Source organism: Periplaneta americana, chromosome 12 (assembly GCF_040183065.1).
Source record: "Periplaneta americana isolate PAMFEO1 chromosome 12, P.americana_PAMFEO1_priV1, whole genome shotgun sequence".
NCBI lineage: Eukaryota > Metazoa > Arthropoda > Insecta > Blattodea > Blattidae > Periplaneta > Periplaneta americana.
Window position 1 is genome coordinate 148,021,401 of NC_091128.1, and position 16,659 is coordinate 148,038,059.

General features: G+C 36.5%; 1 protein-coding gene across 1 annotated transcript; it reads left to right on the forward strand.

The window, feature by feature from the left end:
* Positions 1 to 362: 362 nt before the first annotated feature.
* LOC138710975 (actin, clone 403-like) lies at positions 363 to 15,027 on the forward strand. The gene is made up of 4 exons (XM_069842211.1): positions 363 to 525; positions 6,541 to 6,780; positions 8,812 to 8,950; positions 14,346 to 15,027. The coding sequence occupies exons 1-4, from the start codon at positions 400 to 402 to the stop codon at positions 14,969 to 14,971; spliced, it is 1,131 nt and encodes a 376-aa protein (XP_069698312.1). The 5' UTR covers positions 363 to 399; the 3' UTR covers positions 14,972 to 15,027.
* The last annotated feature ends 1,632 nt before the right edge of the window (positions 15,028 to 16,659 follow it).

Here is a 16,659-nt window from a genome sequence, read left to right on the forward strand (position 1 = left end):
ACCACAAGTTCAATCCAAACTAATCTGATGTATTGGGGAGTTATATGTAGGGAAAGGCAACTTGCCAAGTATAGGACAACTAAATAAGTAAAATAAATAAGCCTACTGGACACTTTTAATTTTCCACTTTATGAATCACTCTGTTTACAGGTACCAAATTTGGTCAAAATCGGTCTCTAAAGATGGACTCGCGTATCTGCACACGGATTATCGCCTTATCAATCGCTGCGACTGATATCGTCAGAGAAGCGTGCGAAACGGTGTGCAGATGGCAGGGTGGCCAACATGCCGCAAAAGGAAGCGGCCGGCCGAGCGCGATGGCGCGTTAGTGGGTCAGGGGCCCGTATTTAAGCGCGCCGCGCCGTGTAGGCCGCATAGTTTGCAGACAATCTCCTCAACATGTGTGACGACGACGTTGCCGCTCTGGTCGTTGACAACGGCTCCGGGATGTGCAAGGCGGGTTTCGCGGGCGACGACGCCCCGCGGGCCGTCTTCCCGTCCATCGTGGGGCGCCCACGCTACCAGGTAACGTCAGTGTCAGTGATAGTGAAAGTGCCGTGTGTGTGCGAAGCGGGTACCGGGGCAAAATGGAAAGGGTGTTATTTTACCATCACCTAGCGCCGAAGGGAATATCTCCCTGCACTCGAAATTCTCTCAACGAGTTTTTCTAAACAACTGCCACATTTATTGCAACCAGTAGAACCTGGATTTTTATGTAGTATGGGATTGTACAATATACAGGGCGATAAAAAAAAACATTCAATATTTTGAGACGTGGTAGGCCTAGTATTCATCAAAACAAGAAAACAAATTTCTGTAAACCTGAGTCCTAAAATTAATATCTTCCGAGATATGAGTAGACTTATTCAACAACATAGATGTTCAATGTGATTTCCATTAAAAAAATTTTCAATATTACGACAGTTGATAGTAGACTTATACATAAAAACAAGAAAAACTTATATTAACATGGGTCCTAACATTAATATCTTCCGAGATATGAGTAGACTTGTTCAACAACATGGATATTCAATGCGATTTCCATTAAAAAAAACATTCAATATTACGACAGTTGGTGGTAGGCCTACACATCAAAACAAGAAAAATTTATATTAACATGGGTCCTTACATTAATATCTTCCTAGATATGAGTAGACTTGTTCAACAATAACATAAATGTTCAATGTGATTTCCATTTTAAAAAAAGAAGCATTCAATATTACGACAGTTGGTAGTATTCACCAAAAAATAAAAATTTCTATTAACATGGGTCCTACAATTAATAACTTCCGAGATATGAGTAGATTTGTTCAACAACATAGATGTTAAATGTGGTAGCCATTTCGAAAAGAAGCATTCAATATTACGACAGTTGGTAGTACTTATCAAAACAAGAAAAAAATTCTATTAACATGGGTCCTAACATTAATATCTTCCGAAATATGAGTAGACTTGTTCAACAACAACATAGATATTCAATGCGATTTCCATTTTAAGAAGAAGAATTCAATATTACGAGTGGTAGTAGTATTCATCAAAACAAGAAAACAAATTTATATAACATGTGTCCTAAAATTAATACCTTCCGAGATATGAGTAGACTTGTTCAACAACAACATAGATGTTCAATGCGATTTCCATTTTAAGAAGAAGCATTCAATATTACGAGTAGTAGTAGTAGTAGTATTCATCAAAACAAGAAAACAAATTTCTATTAGCATGGGTCTTAACATTAATATCTTCCGAGATATGAGTAGACTTACTCAACAACATAGATGTTCAATGTGATTTCCAATTTAAAAAAATTCATTATTACGACAGTTCGTAGCATGCATCAAAACGAGAAAAATTTATATTAACATGGGTCCTAACATTAATATCTTCCGAGATATGAGTAGATTTATTAAAAAACATAGATGTTCAGTGTGATTTCCATTTCGAAAAAGAAAAAGCATTCAATATTACGACAGTTGGTAGCATGCATGAAAAGAAGAAAAATTCCTATTAACATGGATCCTAACATTAATATCTTCCGAGATATGAGTAGAGCTTATTCAACAACATGGATGTCCAATGTGATTTCCATTTCGAAAAAAAAAAACATTCAATATTACGACAGTTGGTAGTATTCATAAAAAAAAGAAAATTTCTTTAACATGGGTCCTAACATTAATATCTTCCGAGATATAAGTAGACTTATTCGACAACATAGATGTTCAATGGGATTTCCATTAAAAAAAAATTCAGTTTCACGACAGTTGGTAGTATGCATCAAAACAAGAAATATTTATATTAACATGGGTCCTAACATTAATATCTCCCGAGATATGAGTTGACTTGTTCAGCAACTTAGATGTTCAATGTGATTTCCATTTCAAAAATAAGCATTCAATATTACGACAGTATTCATCAAAACAAGAAAAATTTCTGTTAACATGGGTCCTAACATTGATATCTTCCTAGATATGAGTAGACTTGTTCAACAACAACAACAACAACAACAACATAGATGTACAATGCGATTTCCATTTTAAAAAGAAACATTCAGTATTACGAGAGGTGGTAGTATTCATCCAAATAAGAAAACAAATTTCTATAAACTTGAGTCCTAAAATTAATATCTTCCTAGATATGAGTAGACATGTTCCACAACAACATAGATGTTCAATGTGATTTCCATTTTAAAAAGAAACACTCAGTATTACTAGAGGTGGTAGTATTCATCCAAATAAGAAAACAAATTTCTATAAACTTGAGTCCTAAAATTAATATCTTCCTAGATATGAGTAGAATGTTCCACAACAACATAGATGTTCAATGTGATTTCCATTTTAAAAAGAAACATTCAGTATTACGAGAGGTGGTAGTATTCATCCAAATAAGAAAACAAATTTCTATAAACTTGAGTCCTAAAATTAATATCTTCCAAGATATGAGTAGACATGTTCCACAAGAACATGGATGTACAATGCGATTTCCATTTTAAAAAGATGTATTCAGTATTACGAGAGGTGGTAGTATTCATCCAAATAAGAAAACAAATTTCTATAAACTTGAGTCCTAAAATTAATATCTTCCTAGATTGAGTAGACATGTTCCACAACAACATAGATGTACAATGCGATTTCCATTTTAAAAAGAAACATTCAGTATTACGAGAGGTGGTAGTATTCATCCAAATAAGAAAACAAATTTCTATAAACATGAGTCCTAAAATTAATATCTTCCTAGATATGAGTAGACATGTTCCACAAGAACATGGATGTACAATGCGATTTCCATTTTAAAAAGATGTATTCAGTATTACGAGAGGTGGTAGTATTCATCCAAATAAGAAAACAAATTTCTATAAACTTGAGTCCTAAAATTAATATCTTCCTAGATATGAGTAGACATGTTCCACAAGAACATGGATGTACAATGCGATTTCCATTTTAAAAATAAGTATTCAGTATTACGAAAGGTGGTAGTATTCATAAAAATAAGAAAACAAATTTCTATAAACTTGAGTCCTAAAATTAATATCTTCCTAGATATGAGTAGACATGTTCCACAAGAACATGGATGTACAATGCGATTTCCATTTTAAAAAGATGTATTCAGTATTACGAGAGGTGGTAGTATTCATCCAAATAAGAAAACAAATTTCTATAAACTTGAGTCCTAAAATTAATATCTTCCTAGATATGAGTAGACATGTTCCACAAGAACATGGATGTACAATGCGATTTCCATTTTAAAAATAAGTATTCAGTATTACGAAAGGTGGTAGTATTCATAAAAATAAGAAAACAAATTTCTATAAACTTGAGTCCTAAAATTAATATCTTCCTAGATATGAGTAGACATGTTCCACAACAACATAGATGTTCAATGTGATTTCCATTTTAAAAAGAAGTATTCAGTATTACGAGAGGTGGTAGTATTCATCAAAATCAGGGAAAAAATCTAATAAACATGGGCTATAAATTAATAATTTTCTACATATGAGTAGGCCTATTTATTCGTCAACGTGACAGATGTTCAATGTAATCTTCATTTTAAAAAGAGCTTTCGACATTCTAAAGTGTGGTAGGCCTAGTATTAATAAAAACAAGGAAAAAAGCTTAATAACATGGGTTACCTGCCGATCCGTAGTTGTGCTCGGGCGCGGTTCGATTCTCGCTTAGGCAGATCACCTGGTTGACTTTTTTCCGAGGTTTTCCCCAACCTTAAGACAAATTTCAGGTAATCTATGGCGAATCTTCGGCCTCATCTCGCCAAATATCATCTCGTTATCACCAATTCCATCGACGCTAAATAATCTCGTAGTTGATACAGCGTCGTTAAATAACCAAGTAAAAAAACATGAGTCCTAATATATCGGGTTCCTAGGTGTGTCGATTTTTTGACAGCACGTTGCGAAACATCGAGAAACTTCTCTCCACATCAACGGATGCCATTGGTATATACCTGAAGCAAGTGAGATCTCGTGGTGGATTCTTGAATTGTAAAAATGACAGTAAAAATTTAGTCGAAAAAAGCTGAAGTTGTAAAAAAAAAAAGCCATTAAGACCTAAAAAAAAAGGCTAAAGAAAGGATCAATAAGTCAAAAAACCGCCGAAAAAGACAAAATGGGACAAACAGTACCCACCATTTACGGCTTACAATGACCCAAAATAAACATATATTGTGTTGGGCCTCGTCTTCGGACACTCGAAAAAAATTTTTTTTTCCTCAACTTCCGAGCCCTACTGATCAGTTTCAGCATTATTCTTTCTTAAACCATTATTTCTAGCATAGCTTTATTTCTTATTCTGCCTGTCCATTTCACATGCTCCATTCTTCTCCATATCCACATTTCAAATGCTTCCAGTCGCTTCTCTTCACTTCATCGTATTGTTAATATTTCTGCCCGTATGGGGCACACTCCACACAAAGCACTTCACTTGTCTCTTCCTTAGTTATTTTTCTAGAGGTCCGCAGAAGATGCTCCTTTTTCTATTGAAAACTCCCTTTGCCATTGCTATCCTACTTTTGGCGGATGAGGTTATTCTCCTTCGTACTACAGCTGGCGCCAGCGTTTTTGTCGTATGTCCTAGACATACAGTGTCCAGTTTCTGAGCATGTTGCTAGTGCAGCTGAGAATTGTATCACTTCCTATACACGTCACATCAGCCATTTGCCAAACACAGTTGTCAGACTCACTGCAGCAAATGTAAAACACTCGCACATAACGTTTCCATTACTTATTTCACACGCCAAAAACGGTGGCGCGGACTGTACATCCACACACATTCTTACACCTATCTACGACCCTTTGATAGGGTTACTTCCGAACAACTTTCACCCACCTGCAAATGTATAGCGTACCAGTAACTGAGTATGTAATCATTCTAATAAATGTTGCTGATATACAGTATGTATGTATAATAGTCTGTTCAAAGCGTTACTGATTAAGTTTTCGCACGCTGCATTGTAATTCATTTTACGGTATTACTACTGAACACTATTTTAATATACAGAAAAAAAACGCTGAGAAAAGCTACGTTAATACTAAAAAGTAATATAATTAATCTGTGGCGCGACAGCCCTTGAAAAGCCAATGCCTCAGCAGAGGTGAACGATCATCTAAGCAGTGCAGAAGTAACGTGTGGTCAGCACGATGATCCCCCTAGCCGCTGCAGCAGGTTTTTGAAACCCGATTTCGCTACTCAATGTAGCTCCCCAAAGTCCAATACACTGGCCGAAATGTCATGAGAAAATTTCTTCCCCACAAGATTCGAACCGGCACTCATTCCGTACTGTTAGTCCAATGTATGGCGCCTTAGACCACACAGCTACGGCGCAGGACATGATATGATAAATAGGCTATTCAGTGAAATAATAGTACATTATGCAAGAGCCTATAATGATAGTAATTAAGACGGGAGTATGTTTGTTTATGAAACGAGCGCAAGCGAGTTTCATAATTTTCATACGAGCGTCTTAATTACCATTATAGGCAAGTTTCATACGACTTTTTATGCTCGACCATATTTCTAACTTGAAATTATTCAGAAGTATTCATTTTATTTGTATCTGACAGAAGATCGGAAGTGACCTTGTTCATAGCTCTTAAATTGTGAGATGTGCGCAGACGCGAAAGTATTGATTTTTTCCCAGGAACAATAATGTCATTGACGTTGATATAATTTAGAGAATAACATGAACTAATTTTGATATAACCTGGAAATTGATTTAGAATTGAAAAACGAGATGACAAATTGAATTTATTTGAATATTATTTACAATTAACGCTAATTATTATAGTAACGTTTCCCTCGTTGTCTTTCGATTGCATATTCGAGAATAATCGAAAACCTGAACTTTAATGAATAGTTGTACTTTAATGACATCCATTAAAGGACTGCTACCAGGTGTATCATTACTACATTTCGGCCTGGCCGAGCATAAAAATAAAATAAACATTTCCTTGAAAACACTAGAACTTCAATAATAGTTGTTAGGGTGTAACAGCATTTTCTTGCTCTGAAACGCCATGATGGTCGTGTTTTACAGGGCATCATGGTGGGCATGGGGCAGAAGGACAGTTACGTGGGCGACGAGGCGCAGAGCAAGAGGGGCATCCTGACAGTCAAATACCCCATCGAGCATGGCATCGTCACCAACTGGGACGACATGGAGAAGATCTGGCACCACACCTTCTACAACGAGCTGCGAGTGGCTCCTGAGGAGCACCCCGTGCTGCTCACAGAGGCGCCCCTCAACCCCAAGGCCAACCGCGAGAAGATGACCCAGGTGAGTTCGCAGAGGCACTCACGAATGACCGCTTCACACATTAAGACCTGGAAATTTATGCCTTGAAAAAGCCTAAATATGCGTGAAATTACCATTTTTTAATATTATAAATCACCAAAATTATGTTTCCTGTAACAGCGCGAATACTGACTTACGTGTATAATATATATTATTTTATTTTATTTTATATATTATTTTTATTTTTTTATTTTTATTATTTTATATATTTTATATATCAGCACGTAGAGCTGAAAACCCGGGTTCAAATCCCGGCGTCGGAGAGAATTTTTCTCCGTTCCATTACTCTTTCATCGTTACGTGTATAAATTTACTCGCAATTTGCAAGTTGAAGAAAAAGTTGTTTCGTTGTTTAAAAGCGGTCATGAAGAGCACATCATGATCAATACTTGACTCAGGTTAGGAATCGAGACACTGCGTCTGTTGCCTTCAAGATGGTTTTCATACCGCGAAGAACTTTTTTTCAAGGGTTTCCCCAACTGTAAGGCGAATGTCAGGAAATCTACGGCGAATCATCGGTCTCATATCGATATCACCAATAATATCAACGAAGTTCATACAGCATCGTTAAATGCAAGAGAAGACGTGAGAAGAACGAGTGAAGGAATGAAGCGACTGCCAGATATTAGTGATTGTGAGGACAGAATAGATAGGGCTTTGGAGAGGTTATTAGCGAAGAAGAAGAAGAGTGCTAAAAAGTGAGTGCAAGAAAGTTAGGGGTGGCAAAAGTGTAAGAAAAGGAGCAGAGAAGAAAGTGTTAAGTATAAGAAGACAGGGTAAGAGTGTAATAAGATAGACTATCAAACAATGAATACAAGAGAAGTAAAGTGAAAAAAAAAATCATCTCAACAAATGTGAAGTGGAATGAGAGAGAAATTGCAAGTGTAATTAAGTGAATTAGATATGTCATGTTTTTCAATGTATGGGTTGGGAGTAGTAGCAGGGGTACTATAACTGTAGGAGTATTATAGAAATAAATATATGGAAAGAGATAATACAATAGGAAATTTAGGAGCGAAGCAAAAAGAAAGAGATAAATATGTAAATAATCAGAGGATAGAAAAAAAGTGATGTAAGTGTTGTAAAATAGAGTAAACGGAAAAGTCGGCAAGTAATGTAGGAGAAAATAGCGGGAAAACAATGATTAAGTGTAGGTAGGATTTGAGGGTAGAGAAGAAAATAAATAAATAACGCAAATTATTAAGGAAGGAATATGCAATATTTAATAGATGAGCGAGAAATGGAAGGGAGACGTCTAGGTAGGAGGGAGAGAATAGAAGAGGATAGAGGGGGAAGGACATATAGCAATTCAGTCTTAACAGAACATTAGAAAGTAATCAAGAAATTCTCGGCAAAGAATACACAAATAGAAAAGAGTTGTATGTATTAAAGGGATGGTGGATCGAAAAACAGAAATGTGAAGGTCCACCATAATTGTGAATTGTAAAGCTGAATGACAAATATCATATCATATATAATATCATACAGCATCGTTAAATAACCCAGCTTAAAAAAACTTACTTCTACGTCTATGTTATAAGGGCATATCTAAATGACGTCACGCGTTCAACAGAGAGAAATAAATTTAATATACGGAGTGGAAGTGAAATAATCCTACAGATTGAAAGGGACATTAGAGTACATTTAAATGAATAGAAAGCCTATATTACGTTTTGTGATTAAATATAAGGTTAATTAGAAAATTAAGTTGGAAGTTTCAGCACTCTGGCAACATCGCCGCTAACACATTGCTCTTCCGCAAAACGATCGATGTACATGAATTTTCGTACATAAAAAAGTTGTTCCTCTTGAACTTCCTTACCATCCCTCAAACGTTGTAAACGACTTTTGAATCGCCCTGTATTTTATAGCGTTTATTGGTTTTGGCTTCCAACCAATCACAGATTAGCCAGTAACGTCATATTGTTTTGGTCTAGTACGGTTCTTGGCTTGTCTAGAATTTAGGTTGTTTCAGTTTAATTTTTCATAATTATCATTTGATTGTTTTCGCAGATAATGTTCGAGACGTTCAACACGCCGGCCATGTACGTAGCTATCCAGGCGGTGTTGTCACTATACGCGTCGGGACGTACCACGGGTATTGTCCTCGACTCCGGCGATGGCGTCTCACACACCGTGCCCATTTATGAAGGTATGTACAGGGTGTACTAAATTACGACCAATTCTTTCTCTTCCGTCATATCATATCTTCAGGAATGAACTCCACAAAAATAAAAATTTGCATCAGAATTGATGCTTACAGTTTTTCTTGCACAATTATTTAAGAGACATACAAAAATCAAATAATTTACTAAGCTCCAAAATAAGATACACTTTCATTTTCTAGATTATACAGAAAAAAAACATTTTATAATCCCAAAGTGTAAGACATTTGATTTAATTTATTAACTTACGGTTTTAGTACTGTACCTAGGTTATGTGAGCTATACTGTAAAGGCTGGTTCACAATAAACCAGAAACGAGAATCGGAACGAAAACGAAAACGGTAAAATTGTTAAAATGTGTACATCTAAATGTGAGCATTTACAATTAACGAAAAGCTTGCCGGAGCCGGGATCGGGAACGGAGAGTTGGCCAAGTTTCAACTTTGGCGTTCACGTTTCCGATCACAGCCCGCTAGATTCATTCTATTGCCATCTAAAAGCTATTTTGTCGTCGTATATTTTGTAGCAAGAAGACCGTGACATAACCTATGCATTATTTTGTTCTGTGCTGTGCGTCATGGAGCAAGTTTTATTTGATGAGATTCTAATGTTGAGTGTTGAGGAAAATCCTCACGTTTACGATAAGTGGCGCGCCTCGTATAAAGATGAGAAAATGAAGGAGAATACGTGGCTTCCAATAGCTGCATCTCTGAACACCGATCGTAAGTGAATCATATTTTATTACTGTATTGGTTGTATTACACACTACATATTCATGCTTCAATTCAATAACTACTGTTGTGTTCATTTTTGTTCTATTACAAATGTTTCTTCTCTAATTATTTTACGTTATGGTAGACTTAAAATAGGTTGTGATAAAGATGCATGGGCATATATATATATATATATATATATATATATATATATATATATATATATATATGGTATCGTACCTAATGAGATGTTTCAGTTGAAATTTCGAAGTTGGTTAACCTGTGTTTATGTTGGTTGCCTTATATTCATGAGAGAACGCTATTGGTCAATTGTACATAAATAACATCAGAATACGTAATATCGACTTTACATATCGTTACTGACATGCATATCGATATGCATAGTCGTCTACGTTCTCGGTTTATTGTGAATCAAAATAGTTCATATTCACGTCCTCTGCTTCTCGTTTTCATTCTGGTTCTCGTTCCCGGTTTATTGTGAACCAGCCTTTATTCAGCAAGATTTTTAAGGGGGAACGTTTATGAGCTTGACATTCGAGAAATGTGGTCACACATTCTGTTTATAGAGTGACGTCATACAAGTACGCTACGTGATACAAGCGATAAGAGCCGAGCTCTTTCGCTCGGGCTGGGAATATATACAGCAAATGTAAAAGCTTAACGAAATATGCAATAAAATTTATTCTTATACAAATGGGAGTGATTAATAAATGCGGAGAGTATGAAGACAGAAATGGTTAATTTAACATAGGTCTAGTCTAATTCTAAAGTACTTAACCGTGGTATTAATTTCCAAATGAATCCAGTTCCCTGTAATGACATAATATTACAGTATCTATTAAAATTTCAAACAACTCAATGGCGTCATATTGATGTGTGAATCGTTTCGACCATCAATTTATTGCATTGCTGTCTCGAGACTAGGCCTCATGGAATGAGGAAGCAATTACGAAGTAATTAACGAAAAGACTTGTTAAGTTTAAATGCTGAGAGTGTAAAAAAAAATAGAAATGAAAAGAAATGTCAATCCCAACCATGCTCACAATAACAATCACGAACAGCATAAAAGTTTCATTTAATTAATAGGATTCGTTTAATCCTCTGTCACTTTTTATATAAAAGCGATTATAATACTTCCTGTGCATCATTTCCGGATAAATTATTGACAATAATCTGATACTAAGATAACTTATCTAAAGAAAATGGTTTCTTTATATTTCTGATATTGGAAAAACAATCGGTGTCACATAAGCAAAATAAATACTTTTATGCTCGACCATGCCGAAATGTAGTAATTATACACCTGGTAGCAGTCCTTTAATGTATGTCATTAAAGTACACCTACTCATTAAAGTACAGGTGTTTTCAGCCAATGACAACTCAGCTTACAGGTGTTCAGCCAATGACAAGTCAGCTTTGTACCGTTATAAAACCGCAAGTATCGATTATTCTCGGATATGCAATCGAAAGAGAATTAGCGAAAAGTCACGAAGGCTGGAAATCCAATAATTTTGCAGAAGGTTATGTTCTGTTACTATAATAATTAGCGTTAATTGTAAATAATATTCAAATAAATTCAATTTGTCATCTCGTTTTCAATGTCGAATTCAATAATCAAGGTTATACCAAGTTTAACGGGATTACATCAAGGTCAATGACATTATTGTTCCTCGGAAAAAATCAATATTTTCGCGTCTGCGCACATCTCACAAATCACGACCTAGAACAAGGTCACTTCCGATCTTGTCAGATATAAATAAAATATATACATCTGAATACCGGCAATTTCAAGTTAGAAATATGGTCGAGCATAAAAAGTCGTATGAAACTCGCCTATAATGGTAATTAAGAAGCTCGTATGAAAATTATGAAACTCGCTTGCGCTCGTTTCATAAACATCCATACTCGCTTCTTAATTACTATCATTATATGCTCGTTGCATAATGTACTATTCCATTATAAGTAGGGTTGGCGCAAAAGTCACTGGTTACGAAACAATGAAACAAATGAATAATCAGCCAGCTATTTTTAAGACAATATAGCCAATCTGTCATGATGAAACTACGAGTATTATCCCTTGGTGGTTCCACCTTACAATAAAAAAATCAATTCCTTATACTACTCATTGTTAAGTGACTTTTGCACTACTCAATATATTTCACTCCTTCCGCAATAATTCACTTCTTTAATAGTTTAACAATAAAATTCTCTACATAAATTATTTCCTTTAACTATTCACTCTAGAGGCGCATAGTAGGATAGTCGAATTGAGAAGGAGCGACAGAAAGAGTCAGTTACAGTAGTTACACGGACAATGAACCGTAAATTGTTCTTTTACTCTGCCAGAAACCCGCATATTCTTTCAGTCCCTACATAGAACTACTTGAATTGCTTTCAGTCCTACAGTAGGGTTACCAGATTTTTTTCACAATTTCCGAGGGCAGTTATCGATAAATGAAAAAACTACTTTTAACATTTCTGTTAGTTTTTCATTCACTTATACAGTATGTTGTTTTTACACATTTCAAATAATTAAAATACCCATTCTGTGTTTACACACTAAAAATATTATTTCTATTTACCGGTATTACCGGTATTTTGAGAAGAGTGAACTTTTTTTAAGCTAATTTTGCAGCAAGTTACTGACAGGTCAAGATGAAGTTGATTAAAACAGCAAGCATGGCTCGAATAGTTCCTAAACTAATTCTGGATTTTTTGGATCTCCACATCATCTTCACAGAAGAAAAAAGTTTCTTCACTGAACATTATTTCTAGGAATATGCGGAGATATTTCGCTCAACTTCTGGAGTTGTACATAGAAGATCATTTTCTCGGAGAAATTTTTTAAAATTTCACTCCATTTTGAGCAAAGATCAGCATTTTCTTCATTCCACTTTGCTGTTTTTTTCTGAAGTCACATATTCCTTCAAGAAAGAAATTTCATAAAATAAATTATTTCATCCAGAAAAGTAATGGACTGGACTGGCGGTTCAAAGTTTTCTCTTCAATATGCAATATGCATTCCACAGGTATCTTATCTTGTGAATGAATATTCCAGGCACTGAGATTTTCAACAGTATTTTCTTAAAATTATAATAATTAACACTTAAAATTCGGGGATATCTGAGGATGAATGATAAAATTCAAGGACATTCAGGGGACGAATTTTATTTGGAGACAAAAATAAAAAATTCGGGGACTGTCCCCGGGAAACGGGGACGCCTGGTAACCTTCAGTGGCGTAGCATGAAATTTTGAGCAGGGGAAGCTAACTAAAATTGTCTTCCATGTATAGTAGTGGAAAAAAAAAAAAAAAAAAAACCGGACCAACCCTTGTAGCTGATTTCAGAGCCTTGTTCACTCAGAGCACGATAGACTGCTAACTAAGACTTTCGTGGTTCGAATCGTGCCTGGGAAGGGAACTTTTTTTTTGTTCCTTATCCAAATTTATTCCCAATACTTTTCGATTGCAGCGATATTTTACTACTTAATTAACTTATTATTTCCAGAACATGAATTTTACCAGCAATCGAAAAGTATTAGGAATAAATTTGAATAAGGAAAAAAAAAAAGTTTTCTTCCCAGGCAGGATTCGAACCACGAAAGTCTTCGTTACCAGTCTATCGTGCTCTGGAGTGAACAAGGCTCTGAAATCAGCTACAAGGGTCGGTCCAGTTTTTTTTTGCCACTACTGTACATATGAGAAAACGTATTGCAAAAATATAGTTTTAAAATAAATAGTAGTCAATGTCAGCAGTCAGAAGATTGGTTGGAACCTCGTAAGTAACACCGATAAGACATAACTCAAATAGTACGTAGTAAATTATGATTTCATGGTTTACACATATCTCTAACAAATAGACACGTTTACGTATAATTTAACATTAGCTTACTCCCTGTCATATATTTTAGAGAAAGCACAATATTAACGGTCAATAAATACAGTATTAGTAATTAATTACGTAAGTATGCGTCTGTCTTGGTTGTGTCCTTCACTGATAGCAAGGGAGTCGGTGGTTTTTTAAATCACACTTTTGTTCGTAAGTCAGTCTTGAAAATGTAATTGTCTTAAACATTCAAGCAAATTGGTGTCAGAAACTGTTATTGCACTCATTATTTATTATATCAGCCACAGTGCACACTAACACTTCAACTAAACACAACTCACGAAAGGGATAACTCGGAAACTAAATTCTTTTCAATGTTAAAGCTAGCTTCTTGCGAGCCTTGCGACCAGAGTAGTTTTTTTAGAAAGAGATGGAAAAACTGCGGGGTGGGTTACACAGAAGAATAAGGGGATTGGAAGCTGGTGTGTGCAGACTTCATGTTTACTGCTGCATCACAAATCATCCTAAGCTGCCGCATCACAATATTTAACGCGTAAATATAAATAGTATTAAAATTAATAAATAATTTTGTTCATAAACTGCGGGTTTGTTATGAAATTATTATTAACTGGGGAAGCTGAGCTTTTTAGCTTACATTGACGCTACGCCACTGGTAATCTTATCCTAGAGAACTGGGAAGCGAGGCGTAGCATTTCTTTGGGGTTTGCGACTTTATCGGTAGGCAAAGATCCATTTGACATACAATGAGTAACCTGTAGCAATGAAAACTGTGTTTAAAAACTCATCGCTGTTGCATCCCAGGGTACGCGCTACCTCACGCCATCCTGCGTCTGGACCTGGCGGGCCGCGACCTCACGGACTACCTGATGAAGATCCTGACAGAGCGAGGCTACTCCTTCACCACCACGGCCGAGCGCGAGATCGTGCGGGACATCAAGGAGAAGCTGTGCTACGTGGCTCTCGACTTCGAGCAAGAGATGGCGACGGCGGCATCCAGCAGTTCGCTGGAGAAGAGCTACGAGCTGCCCGACGGCCAGGTCATCACCATCGGCAACGAGCGCTTCCGCTGTCCCGAGGCCATGTTCCAGCCGTCCTTCCTGGGCATGGAGTCGTGCGGCATCCACGAGACCACGTACAACTCCATCATGAAGTGCGACGTGGACATCCGAAAGGACCTGTACGCCAACACTGTTCTGTCAGGCGGCACCACTATGTATCCTGGCATCGCCGACCGTATGCAGAAGGAGATCACTGCCCTTGCTCCCTCCACCATGAAGATCAAGATCATTGCTCCTCCAGAACGGAAGTACTCCGTCTGGATCGGTGGGTCCATCTTGGCCTCGCTGTCTACATTCCAACAGATGTGGATCTCCAAGCAGGAATACGACGAGTCTGGTCCCAGCATTGTCCACCGCAAGTGCTTCTAATTTATTTATTATTGTATTATTTAACTTAAAATATAGTCAACTGGAATAACACACAACCGAGTTTCCATTCCCTTGAAGCACTGCAATACTTCGTGAAGTTGCATTCACACTGCATTCCAAACTAAGAAGAACTGCTTCATATCTCACGACAGCTGTTATAATTTAAACGAACATAATCTCAAGACTGAAACACTGTTAAAATGATATTTCATATACAAACAGGCACATCTTTCCTTTACTTCGGAAAATCTTGCACGCATTTATCCATGCATACAATGGCGACAACTGCTGAAGAAGTTGAACTCTGGGAATTTGTTTCGTCATACAATACGTATACTGAATCAAAATGATCATGTGTCTTAGTCATCAGGTCAATAAGCAATTAAATCCAGCGTAACCTAATCTAGTCTACCCTACCCTTACCTCATTATATCCTAACTAAATAATGAAAATTGCGTACTTACATCAAAACTCAAGTCAGCTTACTCTTGGTTTCACAAGTAAAGAACCTTCGTTGCAGGGTTGGGTTCAGGAAGCCATAAATCTGACTGACACCCTCCCCCAATTAGTGAAACTGTGGACAAAGATACCGCCAGGAGACCGCCGAGTATGCTATGTTGTGAATTTTCTATTTTTGAAAGAATCCAATCAGTTGCAAAAGAAAATACATTTAAAGAATCAAGCCAAGCGCAAACGTGGCAACAGCTGAAAGTTTTAGCAAGTCTACTTCCCCTAACTGGCCTGTCAATCACTGTCATCTGTGTAGAAGTGGTGTGAGGCCAGGGTTCTTTACTTGTGGAGCCGAGAGCATAGGCTATATTATCACAAACATTTTCATATTACTCTATTTTTCGATACAAAATTCTATGTGCTGTTAACTCATGACAGCAGAAAAAGTGACATATGGAACTACCGGGCTAAGGGAAAGGTAAGCCATACAAAATAAATTATTATAATTTATTAATACTTTACACATTACTTTACGATTTGTAAAATGTTTATTGTGCCTTACACAAGTTCCTGGATATACGGATGGGCAAGTGGTAGGCCTAGGCCTATTAATAGAGCAGCTCTGTGCTAGGAAGAAAGTTGCCACATTCTAACAGGCGGCATTGAAAGACTGGATTATAATAAATCTACTGGCTTACGTAAAAGTTTTATATCGTGCCCACCCCATATCGAGGTGATCCCAGTCAGTTTATCATATATATCCAGATTGCTCGGCCTTATAGGCTTTGACAGTAACAACTTTTGTCAGGTTTACTATGCTGCCATCTAGTTATTACATAAGGAGTCACGTCATAATTCTCATTTGAATTGCATCAAATACTTCCGTCTTTGACGGCCTTCTTAATCAATTTTATTTAACATAACCTATTTAAATTTCAATTTGTAAAATCATATTTTTGTAAAAGACAAGAGTCCAACAGACCTGGTACTTTTAATAAAAGCATCTAAAAAAAAAAGAATTGCATTAGCGACTGTACTGCCATCTCGTGTTCGTTTACAGCGGATGGGGGCGATCCTGGTAGTTGTTCTCTTCAACGTGCTACCGATTTTAACATAGGGATGAGCAATCTGTTATGTATGTGATCTGGGGTTATACCACAGTCAACGAGCTTTTTAACTCGTTGACCACAGTCTAGTATATACAGACACGAAGCTTGAGTTTATGAGAGTACTAGGAA

What these genes read in the sequence shown, in the direction of transcription:
- LOC138710975 (XM_069842211.1), top strand. Translation starts at nt 400, where the DNA reads ATGTGTGACGACGACGTTGCCGCTCTGGTCGTTGACAACGGCTCCGGG. An exon ending in TGGGGCGCCCACGCTACCAG is followed by an intron (nt 526 to 6,540) that starts GTAACGTCAGTG and finishes CGTGTTTTACAG; the next exon opens with GGCATCATGGTGGGCATGGG. An exon ending in ACCGCGAGAAGATGACCCAG is followed by an intron (nt 6,781 to 8,811) that starts GTGAGTTCGCAG and finishes TTGTTTTCGCAG; the next exon opens with ATAATGTTCGAGACGTTCAA.